This window comes from Leuresthes tenuis, unplaced genomic scaffold (assembly GCF_036924035.1).
Source record: "Leuresthes tenuis unplaced genomic scaffold, fLeuTen1.0.hap1 SCAF_24, whole genome shotgun sequence".
In the NCBI taxonomy this organism is placed as follows: domain Eukaryota; kingdom Metazoa; phylum Chordata; class Actinopteri; order Atheriniformes; family Atherinopsidae; genus Leuresthes; species Leuresthes tenuis.
Window position 1 is genome coordinate 6,235,082 of NW_027325378.1, and position 21,236 is coordinate 6,256,317.

A 21,236-nucleotide genomic window follows, 5' to 3' on the forward strand; every position below is an offset into this window, starting at 1 on the left:
AGTGGATCAGTCAATATATGACAACCAGTTCTATTACAGAGAACTTCTGCAGTCCACTAATATAGCTATCTTTTTACTAATAATTCACTGAACTAAAGCACAATGCAATAGAAACATTTTCAAAAGGGATCAGCACAAAACTGCATCAGATGTTGAAAGCAGTCACCAACAACCGTGTCCACCTGTAGTAGTTAAATCAAGTCAAGCTTGTTACCTTATATATAGTACATCTAAAACAACAGAGGTTAACCCAAATGCTTTACATTGGGGATGGATAAAGAAACAAAATCAATAGAGAAATCAATAGATACAAAAACAACATACTCAAATAAGATAATTAAAAAATAAATAAACTAAGACAATATATTAGAAATAGCAATAACAAATAAAAATAACAAGTAACATCCATCTATCCATCCATTTTCTATACCCTCTTAATGGGGAGCTGAAGTCTATCCCAACTGTCAGTGGGCAGGAGGCGGGGTACACCCTGGACAGGTCACCAGTCCATCACACGGTCATAGAGACAAATGCTGGGGTCAATTTAGAGTCACCAATTAACATAACAGCCGGAGTACCCGGAGAGAACCCACGCATACATGGGGAGAACATGAACAAGTAGCATAAATCCATAAAATAGTTAAAACACATAAAACCGGATGTAAGAGATTTTGTTCAGTTGTATGTAAGAGATTCAATTTTATTGGTCAACAGCACAAGATGTACAATTGTGCATTCAGTCTCAGTTTAGACATAAGCACCATGCCAGTTATACTATTCCTGCCAATTCGTCTGCCAAACAAATATAGAGTTGAGTGGCCACCTGCCACTGCAGTAATCAGACAAAAGGCTCAGAAGTGGCTGCAATTTCAACAAACATTACTGCCATTTCAGATAAAGTCAAGGGGAATTACTTAAAGTCTGACTTTGATAGAGCATGGAAAATATAAACTTTCTGGGAACGGAGCGCATGACATGCCACACGATACTCACAATTACACAGCACTGGTGGAGATATGTTCTACTGAGTGCCAGCTAGATACATTATTAGTTTCTATGCAGCTTGACCTTTATCTACTTCTCTCATCTTCATGGGCTATGTCCTCTTCTTTTAACAGGTCCTGATAATGCATATGCATTGTTGGATTGCATTACTCGTGAATGACCTTTGAAATAACTTGGATGAATTGAGTTTGCAAATCCAGATAATGTATGTGCCTGATAGCTTGGCATGTTTGCTATGTGCTTGTTTAAAAAGCTGTTGAGGATGTTGCTTGCTTGGATGCAGCCACACATTAGGAGCAGTGTGGAACAAGGAAAATAAGGAAAACAAGAAGCATGCTGCTGGAGGCAGAGACTGCGCAAGACTGACTGAAAGTTCACAGCAGCATTGGCAACATTTCTGATGATTAATCCTGTGCTGATTTCAAACTAAATGACCACCGAGTTAAATTGCATAGATACTCAGTTTCATGTTGACTTTATGACAGCAAAAGAAGCAATCTGTACTCTGGCAAGTCTGCAAACATTACTGTAAAGCCAAGTTGTGTTTATCTGCGTATGCCTTGTTTGATGTGATTCCATAACTCTTGAATTCAAAGGGGCACTAGATGAACATAGTGACATTTCCTTGTATGGTTTCTTAAAGATTTATTAAAATGACATTGCTTTGAAGTCTGGCTAAGTGGGAGCTGAAGGTAAGAATCAGGGTGGGAAGCATTTATTTCAACAATGCTGATGTCAGAGGAACGGGTGGTTAAAGGGAGGGAGAAATTATGGGACTACCCTCCCCAGGTGATGATGAGTGCCTTGGCTTCATATTGTAAGAGGGGTGGGTGTATTTTTGATTAAATCTCAGCTCTTATACTGCACTTGTGAGGACTTTTTATGTGGGTGTGCTTGATTGTCTGATTATTACCACATTTTGGCAATGCACCCTCCCAATCAACTCCCCTTCTCTTTGATTGATTTGTAACAGTCACAGCAAACCCTGATGATGGAATGTTTGCCTGATGACCATACATCAAGAGGAAGTGATGAGGGGCATGCTGAAGACATGCCGCTGGTGCACATCACACAGATCCGCCCTAATAGTTGTCCTCTATTTTGACATCTGCGGGGAGAAACAGAATAAGTCATTGTCTTCCTCGCAGGATGGTTGACTTCTCGATGTACGGTAATGAGATTATTAGAGTCTTGGAAGAAACTCTGACTCTAATTTAGTGGCCGTGTCTCTAACTGCAGATAAAATTTCACATTTGAATGAGACAGAAATAAAACTGCAGATGAGTTTTAGAAGTTTCCACCTCATGCTCTGGCACTGAAGGAAATAAGGTGGTCTCAAATGTCTAAATCGTGCTGATCTTGGAACATTTCCACCTACAGACAGAGGAATGCACTTTAGAAATTATGCATGCCTGAACAGACAGCCAACATGCGATTTCCTGCTGTTCTTGAAGAAGTGTGTGCTTGGCTTCATTTTTTCATCACCTCTTAATTTGTCATACTGTGACTATATCAAGGAAATGGCAGAATACATAGGTCAACATAATTCTTACTAAATATAACCATAGGTGCTACAATACTTTAATATCCTCCAACGCATCAGTCATGCTGTCACAGTGATAACATTTTCACATTATAACTTACTGATAAGTTTGAGTTTATCTGATAAACATGTATCTCTATCAATCTGAACAGCAACTAAAAGAGAACTCAGTTCTAAAAGATAATGTAACCCTACAATATGTTGGATTATATGTGCTGCATGTATCATATGTTACATATTTCACTGTATTTTGCTGAACTGGCAATGTTCTTTATGAGTATTTCATATTCCTTTATCACTATTGTACCTTGTTTTTATCTTTTTTGAACATCTAGCAACATCAAGACAGGAACCGCTCATGAAAATGTACCTCTTGGGGAGCTTGATTCCTTTAAAAATGCCCGATTTAATCTTAATTAATTCATATTTCTCTTTTTTCAAAGAAATGCATTAAAAATACTAGAATATGTGCACCTCTCACAGTATGTGTTTGAAAAGCATTTTCTATGCCATTTTAGGACTGTTTTGCAGATTCTGGCTGTGAAGTTTAGAGAATGTGAAGGTATGTCATGCTGGGTTGCCTGTTTGGATGGGAGCACAATCTTGAAGAACATTCTCCTATCTGCAGCTACTACTGTTGTTACCTGGTTAGCTTTGATGTGGTTTGGCTAAAAAGTTGGTCAAAATGATCACATTTGGCGGAGAAGGGGAGAGGTGGAGATGGAAAAAGACAAAGTATAAAATATGGAAATTATTTTACTGCACTGCCAAGGAAGGAGGTAGAAAACGTATAGTAGCTCTACACAGTGCATTGGATCGCTGACCTTGGCATGCTACTTTCACTGAAATTCCTGTACATTGCAGGATATATTTTTGAATGCACTTTTTGAGAATAATAAATCCAGTTTTCAGTGATCTGCTAATTTGTGCCAAAATCTAATTACCTGTAAAAAAAAAATCCAATTATAATACTTTAAAATACATTAAGCTGCATGTAATTTTCTTGCAGTCTTAGTAGTCATTAAAAATTGCTATATTATTTCTTATAATCTTTGAATATATTAAAAACTGATATGATTATCATTTGGATGACTTTTAGGCTAGCGTTAGGCTAGTCTGACAGTATGTCCATAAAAAACATGATGCTGAGGATTAGTATGCAGTGTCCTTGCATACAACAGACAGCCTTGAAGCTTGCTCTATCTTTACATTATGTTGCACAAACAAAATCAACTGCTCAGAATTCAACACGGCAGGAAGTCGGCTTTCCATTCTTTATATTTAAGAACAGTCCCATTTGTATTTGGGACTTGTTGCATGCATTGCAAAGCAAGAAAAAAAGAACATAATGTAAAAACTTTTCCATCTTTTTTCCTTCCACTGTTCTTTTAAAGTATAGACAAGACAGTTGCCTGATTCTGTCACAGCACAATCTATCTTTAGATGCATGAATAAAACATTAAGGCACCTTTCTTCGAAGTTGCCACTTTGCTCTACAAATGAACACAGAACACAAGTGATAGTGGTAGTCCTCCAGTCTGGGCTGAAGGACCTATTCTGTCAGTCACAACGTTGTTTACTGTATATACTCTAGTAGGAACCTCATACCCAATGACAGCTCATGGTTTTCTGATCAAGGGTCTCCTTTTTTATCCAACAGCTGTACTCTATCCTCTAGGTAAGTCACAACAAACAGTTCACTGTAGCACATATCCACTGAAAGTTTGGGGATTTGCTTAACCTTCTGAAAATTACCATCCAATCTGTAATCTGTCTGACTACTTCAAAGCACCATGTAGAGTTGACTGACATGAAGACATTCACACCTCCCGTTGGGAGATTGGGTTGTCTCCTGTCTAGTATCTGGACAAGCCTTGTCCCCTACCCAGCATTTGTGTCTTACTCATGCACGAAGCTGTCATTTCCCAAATGCGTCAGCCCCCCAGAAAGGTGTCACTGGGGATTATTGGATACCTCAAAGGGATTAAAATGTTCTTGACAGACTGGCCGCTTCACTTGTTCCAGGAAGTATCTTTTCTTATGTGAGAGTTCTGGTAAGAAATTTTCCAACTGTCAATTCATACATTGAAATTTAACTTATTGTTTAACCATCCAGACCTCTTCTTGATGCTTACCATACAATACAACTAGCGAACATTACTGCTCATCTTATCCCGGAGTGTCGGTTTCATACATCACATCTTTTGATGAACCAATTACTGTCAAAGAGACTGTTGGTAATTCCTTGCAGTCTATCTGCTCATTTACTGCTCGCTAATGTCCAGAGTTTTTAATCAAGCAAAGGGAAGGAGAAAAAAAAAAGAATAACACAGCGTAGTACGTGCAGAGCGCATTAATCCTCTTTCTCCTCCTCCTTCTCTGCTGTTTTCGTCTAATTAAGGGTCATTCTTTCTCCTGGACACATTAGGACACTACACACAACTCCCAACCCACATAATTAAATGTTTCTTTGTGCTTGCCATCTGGAGACCTCATCACTTTAAACATGCATGTCAAATTGATTCCTTAATAATGTTTGTGTTTCTTCTCAGTGCTTTATTATCATCCAGGATTAGCTGTTTATGTTTATTTTGCCTTCACCAACAGCACCCACTGTACACACACACAAATTAAAAGTAAGCAATGATGGAACCCTTCAGGTTGTAGAAACACGAGCACAGAACAGCCATGAAAATAAAAGCAATGGAACAATTTGAAGTGAAATTAACCACATATTTATGCAGTTAGGGTATGCATAGACTGGCTCTTGGAATATTCTGCAAAAATCTGATTCTACTGAGTTGATTCTACTTAGGAAACGATGCCTCATCAATGCAAGAGGCTTTTTTTTCAGCATATTGAGGTTTCATGCTTTATTTTCAAATAAATGCCAGCTAAACATGTTTCAGCTGTACACAGCATCTCTCTGTCAGCCTCACAATGTTATGTGTGAAATTAAAGCACCAGGTTGATTCAATAAGCAGACATCTGAAGTGGACAGTGATGTTTGCTGTTGTCTTTTCTCAACCTTTGCCCAAGCATATCATCCAGCTTTTCTTTCTTTTCCCTGTCAAATGGTAGTTGAAATACAGACATATGTGCAGTCAGAGAAGCGTTCTGTCTTTCTCATTCTCTTTCTCCGAGTGCAGTTGAGGATTAGTCTTTGCCTGAGTGCCTGGAATAATGATCACTGCAGCGGAGAAACACATTTTCACATTTCAGGAGATAAGGGCAGGCAATCTGCAAGCAGAGGACTTAACCAGCTCCCTGTGGCTTAGACAGAAAAGTCACCACCAACAGCCAACAACTTAGCTGCATCATACCCAGAATAAGCAGCAAGAACACCCACTTATATATTGTCTCAATGAGGGGCATCAGTTATTCTCAAATGAGAGAGAAATTACATTTTAAAATTTTCTAACAATCCAAAAGACCCTAGCTTTCATAGTTCCAATTGTCCCACTGTGCAATTTCTTACTGGGGTGGTTAATTTTTTACCAAGAAATCAAATCCAAGTTTATTTCCTACAGACAGCAAATCTACTATTTTAGTTCAAAGATAACTTGATGTGGGGGACTATTCTTAATTTAAAACTTGTTCCACTCATGCATAACTGGCCTCCCAGAGAGGAAGGCATGCTGAGAAGCCTTCCTTCATTAAACATTTTTGGACACTATCAGGGAGGAAGGGCAAGATATTGGTTATGTCAGGGGAAAAAAAGCAGACACACACCCTCAGAAATGAGACCTGAATTTCCACATCAGAAGATAATTAAAAGCTTGAATAATGCAGACATGGCAATCTACCACAGCAGAACAGCATGTTTCTTTTGTAAAGCATTTCATAATAAACAAGAAGGAGAAACATGCCAAGTAAGCTGTTCAACAGCAAGTTCCCTGGATGAAAAGAATCCTTTCTTTACAGTTTAACCTTTAAAGACTAAAATCTATTTTTATAACGATAGCTATTTTAACCATGGACGGCAGCACAGGCCTTTGAGGGTTCAGTTCAATAAAAATCCTACCTTTCCCACATACTGTGCATCTGGTCCTATGTGTTCTTCTAAAACAAAGAACTGGTTCCAGATCCAACCACGCTTAGGTCTGTGGTGCACCTCCGTCTCCCCATTGGCCAATTTGGTCTGGTTCTTGGAGGGCACTTTAGTGGGGACATGGTGGCCCGCTCCATGGCACCTCTGGATGAAGCAGAGGCAGACTAAGAAGGGACAGAGACAAGAGGTGGTGGATATCCTCATGGTGGTGCGTGCTTTTGTAAATGTATCCCTGTGTTCCAAGGCGGCAAGGTCCTCCCACCACCGCCGCAGCAGCCGCCACCAACAGCCACTGCTGCAGACCTATGCAGCGATCCCAGCAAAACGCTGACTCAAATCCAAACTCTAATGGTCCTGGGAGATCCTGTAAGAGTCATGGCCAATGCTGAAGGTTTTATTTAAAAAAAAGGGCAAGATACCCTTACATTATGGAACATCCCAGACGTTAGGAAGATGTGCAAATGGATGTGAACTTCTATGGAGTTCTACCAAGAGCAAAGGTTAATCCCAAGAACCATTATGGATGTCCTGGAAGAGAGAGCAAGAAAAAAGGACAGAGAGTTAGAGATTAATTTGATGGATATTAGAGGCTAAATATCCACTAGTTCCTTCCAATTAAATTGCAACTCATAAATCCTTACAGATGAGGACATGCACTTCAAACCAGCTGACTGTGATAAATCACAAAGGCAGCAAGATATCTTGCCTCTGTATCCCAGACATTTTTGCTATTATGCAGATAATTCAAATAACTTTAGACTTGAGAGGTTACAATGTTATTAAAAGGTTGTCTAAGCCTATAAGGTCGGAGCACAGCTTGGTGACTGATCCTGCCCTGTGAGGTCAGAGTCATGAATCACAACCATGTAATGATGGCCTTGTGGTTTTAAGGACGGTTAGACTATTAAAAATGAGTGAAAATACTTTGATTTGGATTTAACATGGTCAAGGCATACCGAAAAGCTTAGCGTGTGCCTCGTGCACTGTGAATAATGAGTGTGCCTGGAAAATACGCATTTACTATGATAAGGGTAGACATGAAGCCACTCAGACATGAGGCAGAAAGTGATTTTTAGAAGGCAGTGGAATGGAAAACAGGTTAACCTTTTTGTATAACAATTTATATGTATACAATATTCCAAGTGGAAATTAATTGCAAGCACTGTTAAAAGTATATATTGGTGAACATTCAAGTGAAGCATCAGTCCTTCAAAAAGAATGTGCATTATAGTATGTATGGTATAGTATATGTGCACCTGAAGGTATAAATGAGTGATTTTGTTTGTTTTGGGGGTTGAATTTAAGAGTTAGAGTTAGATATGCCATTCAGATGTTGCTGAAGCATAAAAAAGTCTTCCTTGAAAATGAAATTGTTTAATTTGACCTTGCTGTTCTGAGATGTTTTTTAGTTTGATGCCATAACAGCAAATAGGAAGTGTCAGAAAGCTATATTTGACAACACAGACTCATTTTAAATGTGCACTTTTCAAGTTTTTGTGTAACTTTTAAACTGTGTTGACTTTGTGGTACATTTAGCAAGCCAAAAAGTACACCGAGGCAGGATAACTGTCACTTGTATACTGTTTCATAAATCATGAGCCTGAAGTTACCCTAGGCCTAAACAATTTGATCAGTAACAGATATTTGACTTGCACAGTAAAAGTCAAGCATAGCTTTTAAAAGAAGTTTTGAAAGTGCTGTAGAGGACATTAATAAATGATCAGAGTATACACCAGCAGGTCTTGAAAGGACCATTCTGCTTCTACTCTTATATATATGTTCAAAGCAAACTTGCTGACAAGGATACTTATCTAGTCCATGTTTACAAAATGTGGCTCAAGTGACAAAAAGTTAAATCAATAGGAGTTCTAAAGTCAAGACCAAATCCATTTTCAGTGTACATAGTATCGTGTCGCTATTTGTTTTCTGTGATGCATACAAACTCCTGGCCCGCTGCAACCACTGGGCTTTCATTTTGTTCCCCTTTAAGATAAGTGCACTGGTTATAAGGAACCGCCAAAGAGCAAGTTTGATTTTCCCCCAAGGAGCCACCACAGAACCTGTCTGAAGTGGATATAGAAACAGGGCGGGATGGATGTACTTTTTGCAAATAAGCAGCCAGTTTCAGTGGAGACTGATGGGTAACTTTAAAACTCTTGGGATTTTGGTGAAAAGAAATTCCTAATGTGCTTCATAGCCATACAATGCTTATAACTCTTTAACACAAGAAAATAAAAATACAATAAAGACTAATCCATTATGAACTCAAAAAAATTTGAGTCAAAGCAAAGTGAAAAGAATTAAAAAGGAGTGTGGCTCCTACCATTAATATGATGTACTACAATGTTAAATGGCCTTCTTACAAGAGAGTCTGTCTACAATTGAAAGGCTGCAGCAAAATAGCAGTTTGATAGGAATTTATTTAGAGGACAAATACAGGTATCTGATACTTTACAGGATATAGGAGCTGGCAGACTTCAAAGTCTGCTGCTCTGCATCTCTTACAACGCATGTGACAACATTGGAGAGAGACAGAAAAGAGGCATTAATGCAACAACTGCCACATACTTTGAAGAATAATCACTGAAACATTTTTTCAAGAAAATAAATATTTTCACATTTATATATGGATTAGAATATTCTTTGAACCCCTTGACTAATCCCCATGTTTCAAATGTCTCCATGCAAATTATGCAGCTCAGCTGGATGAACTCATAGTGGTTGGCCATACTGAGTGCAATGGTTGTTATGGGTAATACCTACTGTCAGGGAAGGCAGTGAGAGGCAAACTCTGCTTCACATCGACTTGGATTAAAGCGATGGAGGATAAATACTCAGCCACACACTAAACGTGTAATCTAGGAGATGATTGTCATCTGCATAGGTAGAGCTACGCCCAAATCCTGCTTCATCTGGTCTATTCCTTTAACTGACACAATAATATCCAGGCCAATAGAGAATACTAATGGAATGGTTGTTCTGAATTAGCTGTTTTCAAGATTTTAAGGTTTTGTTCTTTCTGGTTTTTCAAGTATTTTTGTGATTTAATAATACATCCGAGCAACATTTAAGAACATCTATCTGCAGACTCCTAGAATTGTTAAGACAGTTGTGGCACTTCAGTGAGTCAAAATAAGAATATCTTTTCCAATGGTTTCACTTTAGCCTCCTGGGGCTTGCTTCAATCAGTTTCCTAATTGTCTGATTATCATGCTGATTCGAAGCAAAATACATTTCAGGGAGCCATGAAATCAACAGCATCTGGCTCTGTCAAAGAAAATAATTTCTGGCTTTTTATGATGATGATATTGTTCTGAGCAGGCCTCTGCCCACGCCATGTTTTTATATGTGCAGAGTTTAACAGGATGGGTTATGCACAGCCGTAGTCCCAGAGATTTTTGGCAGGATGTGCACATGAGTTATATGCTACATTTATACGCTCATCTGATTTTGTTTTAAAATGGGTTTGTTACTGCCATAACTTCATGCCAGTATCCTGGCCAATTCATACTCTGAATATGAACATTTAAATTTTTCTACCACAGTTTTGAAGGATGCAGACAGTAATTGACTCTTATGTTTTTATTTTCTAACTTACAACAAATCCAGTCAATTGAATGAATCCATAACTAACCAAGCAATTGCCAAGCAAGGCAGTTTTGCTAACATATATCAAGGAAATATAAAGGACCATAATTTAAAACAAGACCTGGAGGAATTTGTTCCTGTTTTTAGCAGCAGTTATCAAAGTATGATGACAGTATAGTGCTTACAAACATTGACAATGACAGTACAATAGTTCTATCTATAAAAAGAAGCACCAAGGCAATATGAAATGAAAGAGGAATTTTCACAAGATTACTTAATAGCATTACTTGGAAACATATGTTTTTTTTTATATTTATATATATATATATAAGGAAGAAAGCACCTATGTTCATCCTCCTCATTATTGGTCCCTTCCTCAAAAGCGAGGCTTTTTCATCCTCCAACCCCACTTTGTTTGCTGTCTTGGAGCAGTTTGCAGAAGGCAATTTAAAGCCAGAGGCCTTCAGCAGAACCCTTTCTCAGTGTTCTGTCTGTCCAGGGAGGGAGAGGGCTGCAGAGATGCACCCTTTTATGGTTAGCAATCATAGCCCCCCTTGTCCCTCTCACTGCTAGGGAGAGGAAGCACAGGGGACTCCGGGAGAAAATGCTGTCAGGTGGCCGCCTCATGCCTCTCTGTTCCGAGAAAACTACACTTTGGGCGCAGGAGTGAAATAACTAAATCCAGTCTTGTGGGAGTCTCCATCATCACTGGTATAAGCTCAATCAACAGAATCCCTTCTGCTGTTTGTCCCTTTATTTTTACAGACCATTCTTTCAATGTTTTCAGCATTTTTCTTCTGTTCCCTGCTCATTTCAGTGTGTCTATTCATATCCCTATACAAGTCAGTGGCAACAAACTGTATTTATACGTAAAATAGCAACAAAGAACAAAGGAAAAAATAACACTGGTACTTCAGACTAGAAATTCCAGGAGTACAAGTACAAAACTGTGGCCCACCACTAAAATTGACCTAAACACAACAGGTTTATACTAACTACATTTCTGAAGAGGCTTTGGTAATAAACCAACACTATAAAGAAACATCAAACTGCCTTTTTACTTTAAATCAAATTTATATATATATTTATATTACCTTACTTTGGTCTATCTTTATGTGAGTTGTATGTCCATTACGAATCATTGGCTCATGGACCGTACACAAGTGAGAGCTCGTGCAGTGTTGTTGCAATTATGAGAGCCTCACATTAGTTAAAATCAACAAAGAAATGAGGATAAATGGAGAATATTTTTTCAAGTTGCACTTGAATGGATAGTTTCATATCTACCTGCACTGCCTCAAACCATTGTCACAAAAACTGACGCAATTGTCGCCGTCTGAAGCCCTGGGCTAATTTATTGTAGACAGTTTTTTTTGTAGGATAGTCATGAAAAATAATAACTCTTCAAGTTCTTCTTTTGTTTCACTAAAATGTTGAATTTCTCATACTTGACATTGCCCTTGATGTGATAAAGCTGTGATGCATGCATAACAATGCAAAGATAATGCTGAAATCATAATATATGCAAAATCGTATTAAAACATTAAATCATTGCTTTTGTATAAGGTATAAGCCTACTTGCAGAAAAAGATTTCTGATTTCCCCATAAGAATCCTGCGTGACATCATTCTTCCTTTATTTTTTTCTCAATAACAAGCTCTTAAACCTTTTTGTGCTTTTCATTTCCTTTTGGTCTGCCTGAATGGCTACAAGACCAGAAAAAAAGAAACACCACATACATATTTTAGTTATATTTGTGCAGTAGGAGAACTAAATCACACAGATTCGACTGGTCATGTAAACAACTTTGAACTAAATAAGGCCTCATTAAGCTTAAGTAGAGCCAAGAATCTATGATCATAATTACAGCCACCGATGACACTGCAGGGGTTGAAACCCTTTAAAAGGCTGAAAGTTTAGGCAGGAAGACTATGAGAGAAGGAGCAATGCCAAGAAAGCGACAGAGAGGCTTCTCAATTCAGTCCAGCAGAGAGAGCAAACAAGCCCCTGTCATCTGCTACTAATAGCAAATGTTTTGCTTCCCTACTGAGAGCTCATCCACTGCATTCGATTGCACATCTTTGGCTTTCTGCTGACAACAGACAGCAGAGGGGCGAGTCAAAACACAAAACACTGAACCACCGTTCCATCCTCAGAACAAAAAGAGCCCGATGGAAAAAAATTGCTACGGCCAAAGTGCCTCTTGACTTTTCACCTCAACCGAAAGAAAGTAAAAACAAACATTTTCCAACCATTTATAGGGTTCGTTGCCTGTTGTCTGAGTCAATGTTTCCCTGAGCCAAAGTAAGTAAACAGCAGGGGTTGAAGTGAGGAACAAGAAACCTCAAACAGCTGAGAAAAAAATAGTAACACAGCAGTATGTGTGTATGTGAAATCAAACTGAAAATCAGCTGTAAAATGTTCCTGAGGCATGCAGGTGAATTTATTTGATGTTTCTCTTGTTTCGGCTGAATCAGAAAGCATGCTCCATGTTACTCAATAACAAAAAGAAAATGAAAAGATACTAATGGTAGACAGTTAGGGTTCTAACCTCTCTTCTGGAACCATTAGGAAAAAAAACAAATATTGCGAGAAAAAAAGGAGCAGATTTTAGAGTTGAAAAAATAGATAAATACATAGCTTTAATATCTCTGGATGTATTTTGTTGTTGTCATCAAATAAGTGAGAAGGATTTACCATAAATTCTTAAACACACAAATTAAAGTTGAGCGAACTATTGTATATACCGTACTAAAGTTTTATTATATTTAAACTGTAAACTAAAGAATGTAATTAAAACTTATATAATATATACTTTGTTCATTTGTTTGAACATCTATGTAACAGACACAAGTCCAACTAAATCGTTTTCAGGGTCTTTACTGACACACGTAATGGTATTTAGAAAATACAGAGATATCTCAAATTTGATGCTTAGTACATGCTATAAAAGTTGGGATAGAGAAATGTTTACAATCATCTACAATCATCCTCTCTCAGGAACTGATAATACTAATTGTTGTCGTTTTATAAGTGAATCTATGTCTTTTCTAGCTCATTATAAAATGTTGTTTGGATGCATTTCAGAAAATAATAAGCTGATGATAAATCCCATGTTCCAAACCACCATGTTCAAGCCTATTCATGGTCATTCGCATTCAGAAATTAATTAACCATATATGGTATCAAAACTTCCATTTTCAAAAAGCAAATAAATTGAGGTAAATTGAGATTTGGAAGTTGCATTTTTTAAAAGGAAGCCCAGCTGTTTGGAATTTGATCGATTTTGTGTTACAGTGCTGATTAAGAATTGCATTTTAGTCCATCGATATTGTCCTTTGGAATTACATCCTGCATAATGTGATAATTGATTCACTGACAAATTGTAACATTCCCTTTTATCAGAACTGTTGAAATGCACTTGAATAATCTGTTCTGAGAATATGTGGTGTCTGCCTGCAGTCTTTTAGGTGCTTTGGCCCAGCTCAGCTCATTGTTGCTGAAAGAAAGCAGATTAGTCTGATCAGCTTCACCAGCAGGGCAATCCTCTGAATGTGTGGCACACCCTGGAGGTTCCTCAAAATTGGAGGAGACAAATAGGTTGGAGAGAGATGCCAGCAACTCAGAGGTTTAGCCAAACAGACTAGCATTTCCACATGCCATCTTACTGAAAAACCCTGGGAATCATGGCTGAGTGAACAGTTAAGAGTTAGTTCTTCTCAAACTAGTTGAGCTTTTAAGTCCCTTTTCTCTCCGGTTCAGCTTAATATTTGTAAGATAAATAATCTTTTTCCTGGCACATCAGCACCACCCAGTCTTAATGTGATGATGGCTCTTCACACCTGGTATAACATGCGCGGTACATCCGACAGTAAGCTACATCTATGCATTCCTCTCAAGCAACCACTTGTGATCAAGCCTCTCTTCTCCACTCTATATGCAAATAAACACAGACTAAAACACATACTTGAATATGAAACACTGCCAGCTGTGAGCAACAAAGAGGACACAAATTGCTCTAGTAATATTTCTGCAAATTTTAAAATCACATTCAGAGACACCTAAATAATATCATCATAGATAAAGACATTAAATAACCAACTTTTCAATCTGCTTGAGAGACATTAACAGCTGTATTTTCATGGACAATTCAGTATGTTATATAGTAGATGCAATACCAGAGAAAAGATGTGTCCATGTGTGTAGAGGTTTGCTTGACAGCTCAAGCAAATACAGTTGTCTGTATAATATATAATAACTTGAAACAGCAGGGTTCACCAAAAAATCACCATACTGTCTGAATGAGTTGCTCATATTCCACACAGGCTTCACATTATGTAAAATTAAAATACCAGTTTTTGGAGACCAAAAATTGGCAGACATGAGACATTTTCATCCATTTAATTTAGTCCTGAAATGTTCTAAAGAGGGCTGCACAGTGGTGTGGTGGTTAGTACCATTATCCCACAGCAAGCAGGTTCCTGGTTCAAATCCCAGCAGAGGCCTTTCTGTGTGAAGTTTGCATGTCCTTTGTGTATATGTGGCTTCTCACCAGGTACCTTGGCTTCTTCCCATTCTTCTGCCCAAAAACATGAATGTTAGGTTAAATGGTGACTCTAAATTGTCCCTAAGAGTGAATGTGCATAGTGATTTGGCCAGGGTGTGACACATGTGGCCTTGTAATGGACTGGTGACCTGTCCAGGGTCTTCCCTGCCTCTTGCCCAATGACAGCTGAACTGCTTTCAATGAATATGCAACTTTTATTGGTCGTGGGAGCAACTACATATTCAAACATCAAAGTGTTGTCCATGAAGGTGGAGGTAGAGTAGTACAAACAATGTACTTTTGATCATGTTTCTAACCCTTTCAAATAATGTTATTGCCTCAACCCAACCAGGAAGTGACAAAGGTGTCATCGTAACATGTTTTTATTTTGATGTTTCACCAAGGCGCCAATGGCAGCCAACATATTTGGTCATTTTGATTTGAAGACTTATTGGTTTGTAGAAGTGCAGATTGAAATAAATTGGGCAGTCATGTGACATAGATTAAAAAAAAGACATTAGACAGAAAACAGAATAAACACTAAAACATAAGAGTAGCAGAAGAGTACTGCTAGCCTGAATTGATTTATTTTCCTATAGCTCTACACTGCAGCTGTACTCCTTTTACAAAGCATGCATAAACATTCTACATCAATCTGCATAATTTTCCGGAGGCAAATGATTGATATTTTCCTCTCCAAGTTAACTTGACCTTATATTACAACACCTGCAAGAATATAATTACAACCAAAAGATGGTTGGCAAAATAGAAATCCAAGATCATAATAATAATAATCGGCTCTATGCATATCACCTTCCTACACCCGTCCTCTTGTCAAGTGAAGATCTAAGAATCATCTCCCTTTCCCCTCCTGCATAAAATGATGAGGTTGACAGTACAAATGCCTGAGTAAAATCTTAAACGGAGGTTTGGCCTGTAAAAAAAAATGTAGCTATCTAAGATTCAAAGTAGGAGGACAGTTTATATCCTGTGTGTAGTTGATCATTCAAGAAATATGGACCTACATCATTTCTGCATGTATTTTCTGTTCCCTTTTTTGCACATGGAAGAAGGACAAAGCACAGATGCTATAACCTTGCATCTCAATCTTTTTACAACTCTTCTGGGTAATTACAAGAAATAAGAGGCAGGTTTTTAAATACAGATTAGGCTTCAAGGTACTTAGGCCCATTGCCGTAATGATTCCCACTGAGTCATACTGGCCTGATGGTGTGTCAGTCATTGCCTCCCACCTTCTTTCCGAAAGTTAACAGCACCCTGTCCTTCCGGTATGCAAATGCCATCTGTTGTAATCGTCAGCTCTGCTTACCTCAACCCAAAATGTCTGATAAGGTAACGATTAGTAAAATTAGACAGAGAAGCCTCTGATGTTTTCATCCTGTCATGCTTACAAACCACATGAAGCAATCTTAATTAAATCCTGGAATGAGTTTTTTTGTTGTTGTTGTTGTTGTGACTATTTTTTGGGGTTTTTTTTTGGTGGCAAATTAGAAAACATGTCTGCACTCCTCAACCCCACTATATGTGGTTTGGTTGCTTAATGAGAGCTGGGTAGAAGATGGGAACTGTCCCATCTGTTGAGTGTTTAATGGCTGAATTCTTGAGCTCCCATCATACAGCAGGAACGCCAGGATGGAGCAGACAGCACCCATCTGCTGGCCACTGCAGGGGAAAAAAAACACTGTTTTTTTCAATTTGCATCATCATCATGTCTCTCCACACTGAGTGTAGCCCTAACACACACCATTCAGATCAGGATGCTTCAAAATTAGACAGAATATATGAAAGATATATTATTTCTACTGTACTAACCATTTTAATTAAAAACTGTTAAAAAAAAAACTGTGCATGATCTAATGTATCATGATCAGTGTAAAAAAAAACCTTTTCTATCAAAATTTTAAATTTGCAGCAATTAGCTTGTCTGACAAACAGTCACAATGAAAATCAAAAATCAATCTTCATACAATATAGTGAAAAGTAACTTATTTTTATATTTGAGCCAGTGTAACAAGCACAAAACTGGATTTATGGTTAAACAAATGACAACAACAATATATACTGAATAGATCATGTCTGTCTACTGAGTGAATTATGAGCTTATTTTGCTTAGTTAGGGTTTCTACAACTGACTACAACTTTTTTCATTGTATGAAAATACTGTTACCATACAAAATACTGTGTTAATGTCAATAGTCAATATAATAAACACCTTGGATAAGTGGTTTCCAATCATTGTACCTGTAAACCTCCTCACTCGTATCTAAAATTTCACTGGCACTGTTATGGAGGCAACTTGTGGTCTCTGGAGAATGAATTCCACGTTATTCACCACACACAAGTACCTCAAACTTGTAGTTTAGTTAGCTCTAGCCTGGTAAACAAAGTTGATGTTAATTTTGTAAGTAGGCTAATGCTGTACATTGTACACTATTCTTGAGCAGAAACCATTTGGCGACCTTTACAATTAGCATGGTAGAGAATTGTGGCACGTAGTTGGCATGCTACCGTGTTTGATTATTGCATTTTCTTTATGCATACCCTCGTCTAACAAATTCTCCAACTAAAATGGTCGTATCAGTCAAGCAGCAGTGGGAGAACACACAAGTCATATGAGCTTTTCCATATCAGAGCGTGTTATTGTCAATCTTTTTGATTGATGATTCAGTTAGTTGAGAATGGATTCTGAATGACTCAATAAAGAAAACTATTGAAAAAAGTGTTTCCAGAAATTCTAGATGAAAAATAAAGTTTATAAAAATGCATGTTTTCTTATAAATATCCGATTGCGTCTCTCATGGCGAGCTAATTTGAGCAACTCGTGTGTTTCGCTCTTCTTGTGAAGATGTCAGAAGGATGGCATGAATTCAGATTCTGTAAGCCTTCAGTCTTACGCAAATATGTTAAACTATGACAGAAGTTGATTCTCTTTATTTGGAGACATTGCAGTGTCCCATCAAAAATACTATCAAGGAGATGGTAGTCATGATAGCATGACTGTCAACAAGTGAGTTCAGGTTTTTTGCATGTTTTGCTCATACCAAAGCCATTACAAGGCCATAGGAGTCTTTTTTCTCTGCAAAATCTTAGAAATGTACAACTTTGAAGAACACAGATCAGTACAGTAATAGCATTAGAGGGGACAAGGGTTTGATTGCAGTCCAATCCAAAACACAAGTACATTGCAGTTTTAATTTACTGGTAAGTGTGACCATATGACTACAAAACTTTCACTTTTCAATGTCTCCAGAGCTATGGATGTTGGAGTCAGATTGTGAAGCTGGCAATTTACCAGTCGATCTACATTCCCACCCGCACCTATGGTCATAAGCAGTGGGCTGTGACGGAAATAATAAGATTCATTCCTCCGAAGGGTGTCTGTGCTCACCATTAGGGATAAGGTTTGGGCTTGGGATTAGGAAGACCAAGCTGGAGTCTCTCAGTTATATCTCTCAGCTGGGTCTCCCCTCAGAAGAGATAGAGTATGTGAATAGTCAGAATAAGGTCTGGGGATCTCTGCTTAGAGTGTTGAAATATTAATAAAAAATAAAAAAAAACCTTCATCTCCCAGTAAAATAAAAATACAACGAGCAGCTCCGGCACATTTAAGTCACATAAAGCCATTGATGTTCTGGACTGATGAATGACTGACCGATATCAATGACATAAAAGTTGGCAAATTTCCCATCAATTCACAAATTAGTGAATAACACAATTCAACACTGCCTGAATGAATGTCAGGCTGTGAGGATTTAAGTCAGCCTCCGCCAAACAGAACAAAAGAAAGAGGCACAGGATGGATTCAGGATGGCACGATATTCATATCACCTACAGCAGTTGGTTCTTCTCATGTTTGAGAAATCTAAATTCAGGTTGAGGCTATGGGCTTTGGCAGAATTTACCGTTTCACACATGCTAAAACATACAGATCAGGTGGGTTTTACAACTAGGAGAAAGGCTCTGTGCTCTCATCCACAAAATAGGGTTGAGGCTATTCACATTAGCATTTCATACACAGATAAGCTTGCTTTCCCACTGCCAGGTAGATTCCCACATGAGTGGATGAAGTGCGAGAGATTTTGGGGTTTCGCAGATGCTCACTGCTTTGCTTCTCAAGAGCCCACAGAGACTTGTGAGGGGGTGTTAGGAGCAGCAACAGACAAATATGCCACCTCACCATCCAAATAAAGAACAAGCTGGTGATGCAGACAACAGAGACAAAGGGAGAAAGATTAGCACTGTGAAGTGTAAGAAGTACAGTGGGTTGTGTGGAATGCAGCGGACACCAGTGTTTTTCTTTTTCTTTTTTTTTAAATATAATTTTCAAAGCTGTTATAGTCTAATAGTACTGCAGTTACTGCAATTACTGTTTTACTACAGTTACTGAATATGTTTCACATTTGCTTCATGTAGCAGCACATCATCTGGTGTTGCATAGTTTGTCATTTGTTGAGGCAACAGAATGGCTCAACCCCAAATCCAGTTTGTTTTAGATATATGCACTCTTTGCATCTGTGGAAACCTCCAACGATGTGTCAAGCGCTAAAATTAGTAAAAATTGTTGGCTGAAATATCTAACTCATGATAAAAGTTAAATGAAAGTCAGTGCATGCCCTGAAGTGCAGGATGAGTCATCAACAGATTATCATATAGTAATTTTGCAGGACATTTTAATAAAACTTTACTTTTGGGAATAACCACAAAATTACCTTTTGTCATTGTTGGATGAGATACTGATGTACACTTGATCCATAGTGAAATATGTCACTTAATCATTTAAATAATTTCATTGGGACTTTAGATTCCAGTTCCTGGCACAGGTTTATTGACTTGTTGTATTTTAATTGCTTTCAGAGATTTATTCTAATACATGGAGAGGAAATTCACACTTTGGAACATAATCTGTCAGTTTGGCAACAGTTCACGAGTACAGTAAAGCCCTTGCGGTGAGCAAGTGGGCAGATGCTGCAAAGGAAATTGTTCAAACATAATTCTGGAAACGATTCTGAGGCAATCTGATTACACACCAAGCGACTTAGAGGAGCATGAACAGCAATGGCAGTCATGACGAACTGTCAGTGTTGATTAACTGTCTAAATGAAACAATATTCATTCATATAGTGTAAATGCATCAAAATATAAAGAACATGATCTTCTCTACAAAGGCAAAATGCATGCACTTTCCATCATTCTAGTTCTTATAGACATGAGTTGAGATCCACATATGCTGGCCTGTTGGAATAGAATATAGATTTCAGTATACTTAGGTCAACTATCACTTGTTTATAAAACTGCATTTATTTTTTCATCCACATGTATTCAAGTGGCATTAAAATTTCATTTGTTGTCTTAACTCTAGTGGACAGCATCCCGCGGCTTGCCTCTCGTCCAGTAGAGATCTGCAAATAAGTATGGATGCCCTGTCCATCACACCCCCTCTTCCTCTCTTTCACACTCTCATAGAACATCGGCACGGTCCAATTAACATCCCGCTCACATCCCAGTGATACACGTGAAGGGTGAGTGGGTCTGGCAGGCGTAGAGCACACTAATGTTTTATCAGTGCCACACATCAGGGTCTCTCTTTGCACCGTGACACTGACAACTACCTGACGTGACTCGCCCTTCCACTCTGTCAGGAGACTACATGCCTTTTGAGTTTGAGTCCATATTTCACTTCAAGTAAAATCTGTAGGACTGTTATTATAAAGCCTCTCATCTGCTGTTGAGTTCAATTTAATGGAGGACGTGTGAAAACACATTTCACACTGTGGACATAATGTTTCTTGGAAAACTAATGTTTTTAGTTTTATACACACAAAAGCAGATATTTTGTGCCTAGAGTTCATTTACAAAAGTAGTTCTAAGCAGTAAAATCAAACTTTTGGAAACATCATTTCAGAGTGAAGACTTTCACTTACCCTGACAGTAATGTATTTGTGTAGACTGGATGACTGTTTAGTTGGACTGTTCAGTCTCTCCCTTTTGTTTTTATGTCAGTGGCAGTCTCCATATGTCCAGAACATCGCTGTTGAGTTTGACTAAGTGGCTTCAACAGTATACTGAGGGGCATGAAACTGCTATAACATCATCTTTTAGTCCAGTCAAAAAAGTAGCAGGAAAACTATAACGCTGAACTTGATTGTGTTCGTGCATATTCATGTAGACAGTATACGTGGTGTTTTTGGGCAAAATAGAGGAGGACCCTCCCCAAAACATTCTTTTTTAATATATCCATGTCTGCATATTTTTAGCCTTGGGAAAAGTCCTGTCATCGTAATTTCATCTTAGTACTCTGTATCAATATGTTTTTGCCGTATTCTCCCTGAGCATAACGCTTAATATCAACTACTCTGTTTCATGGAATTTGCCAAGAATAAAAGTGTAAATGAAATGCCTGAAGCTTACAATGTAAATCTAGTGGGGGCTGAACATAATACAATATGCACCCAGGTGAATAAAACACATCTTTCCCAAAGAGT

General features: G+C 38.1%; 1 protein-coding gene across 1 annotated transcript in view; it reads right to left on the reverse strand.

The window, feature by feature from the left end:
• The window catches only part of LOC140284740 (cadherin-18), a 94,135-nt gene that overhangs the window by 67,035 nt on the left and 5,864 nt on the right, over positions 1-21,236 (reverse strand). The window contains exon 2 of the mRNA XM_072378726.1: positions 6,573-7,127. Within this exon, the coding sequence (XP_072234827.1) occupies positions 6,573-6,803 (231 nt within the window). The 5' untranslated portion in view covers positions 6,804-7,127. The remainder of the gene's footprint in view (positions 1-6,572; positions 7,128-21,236) is intronic.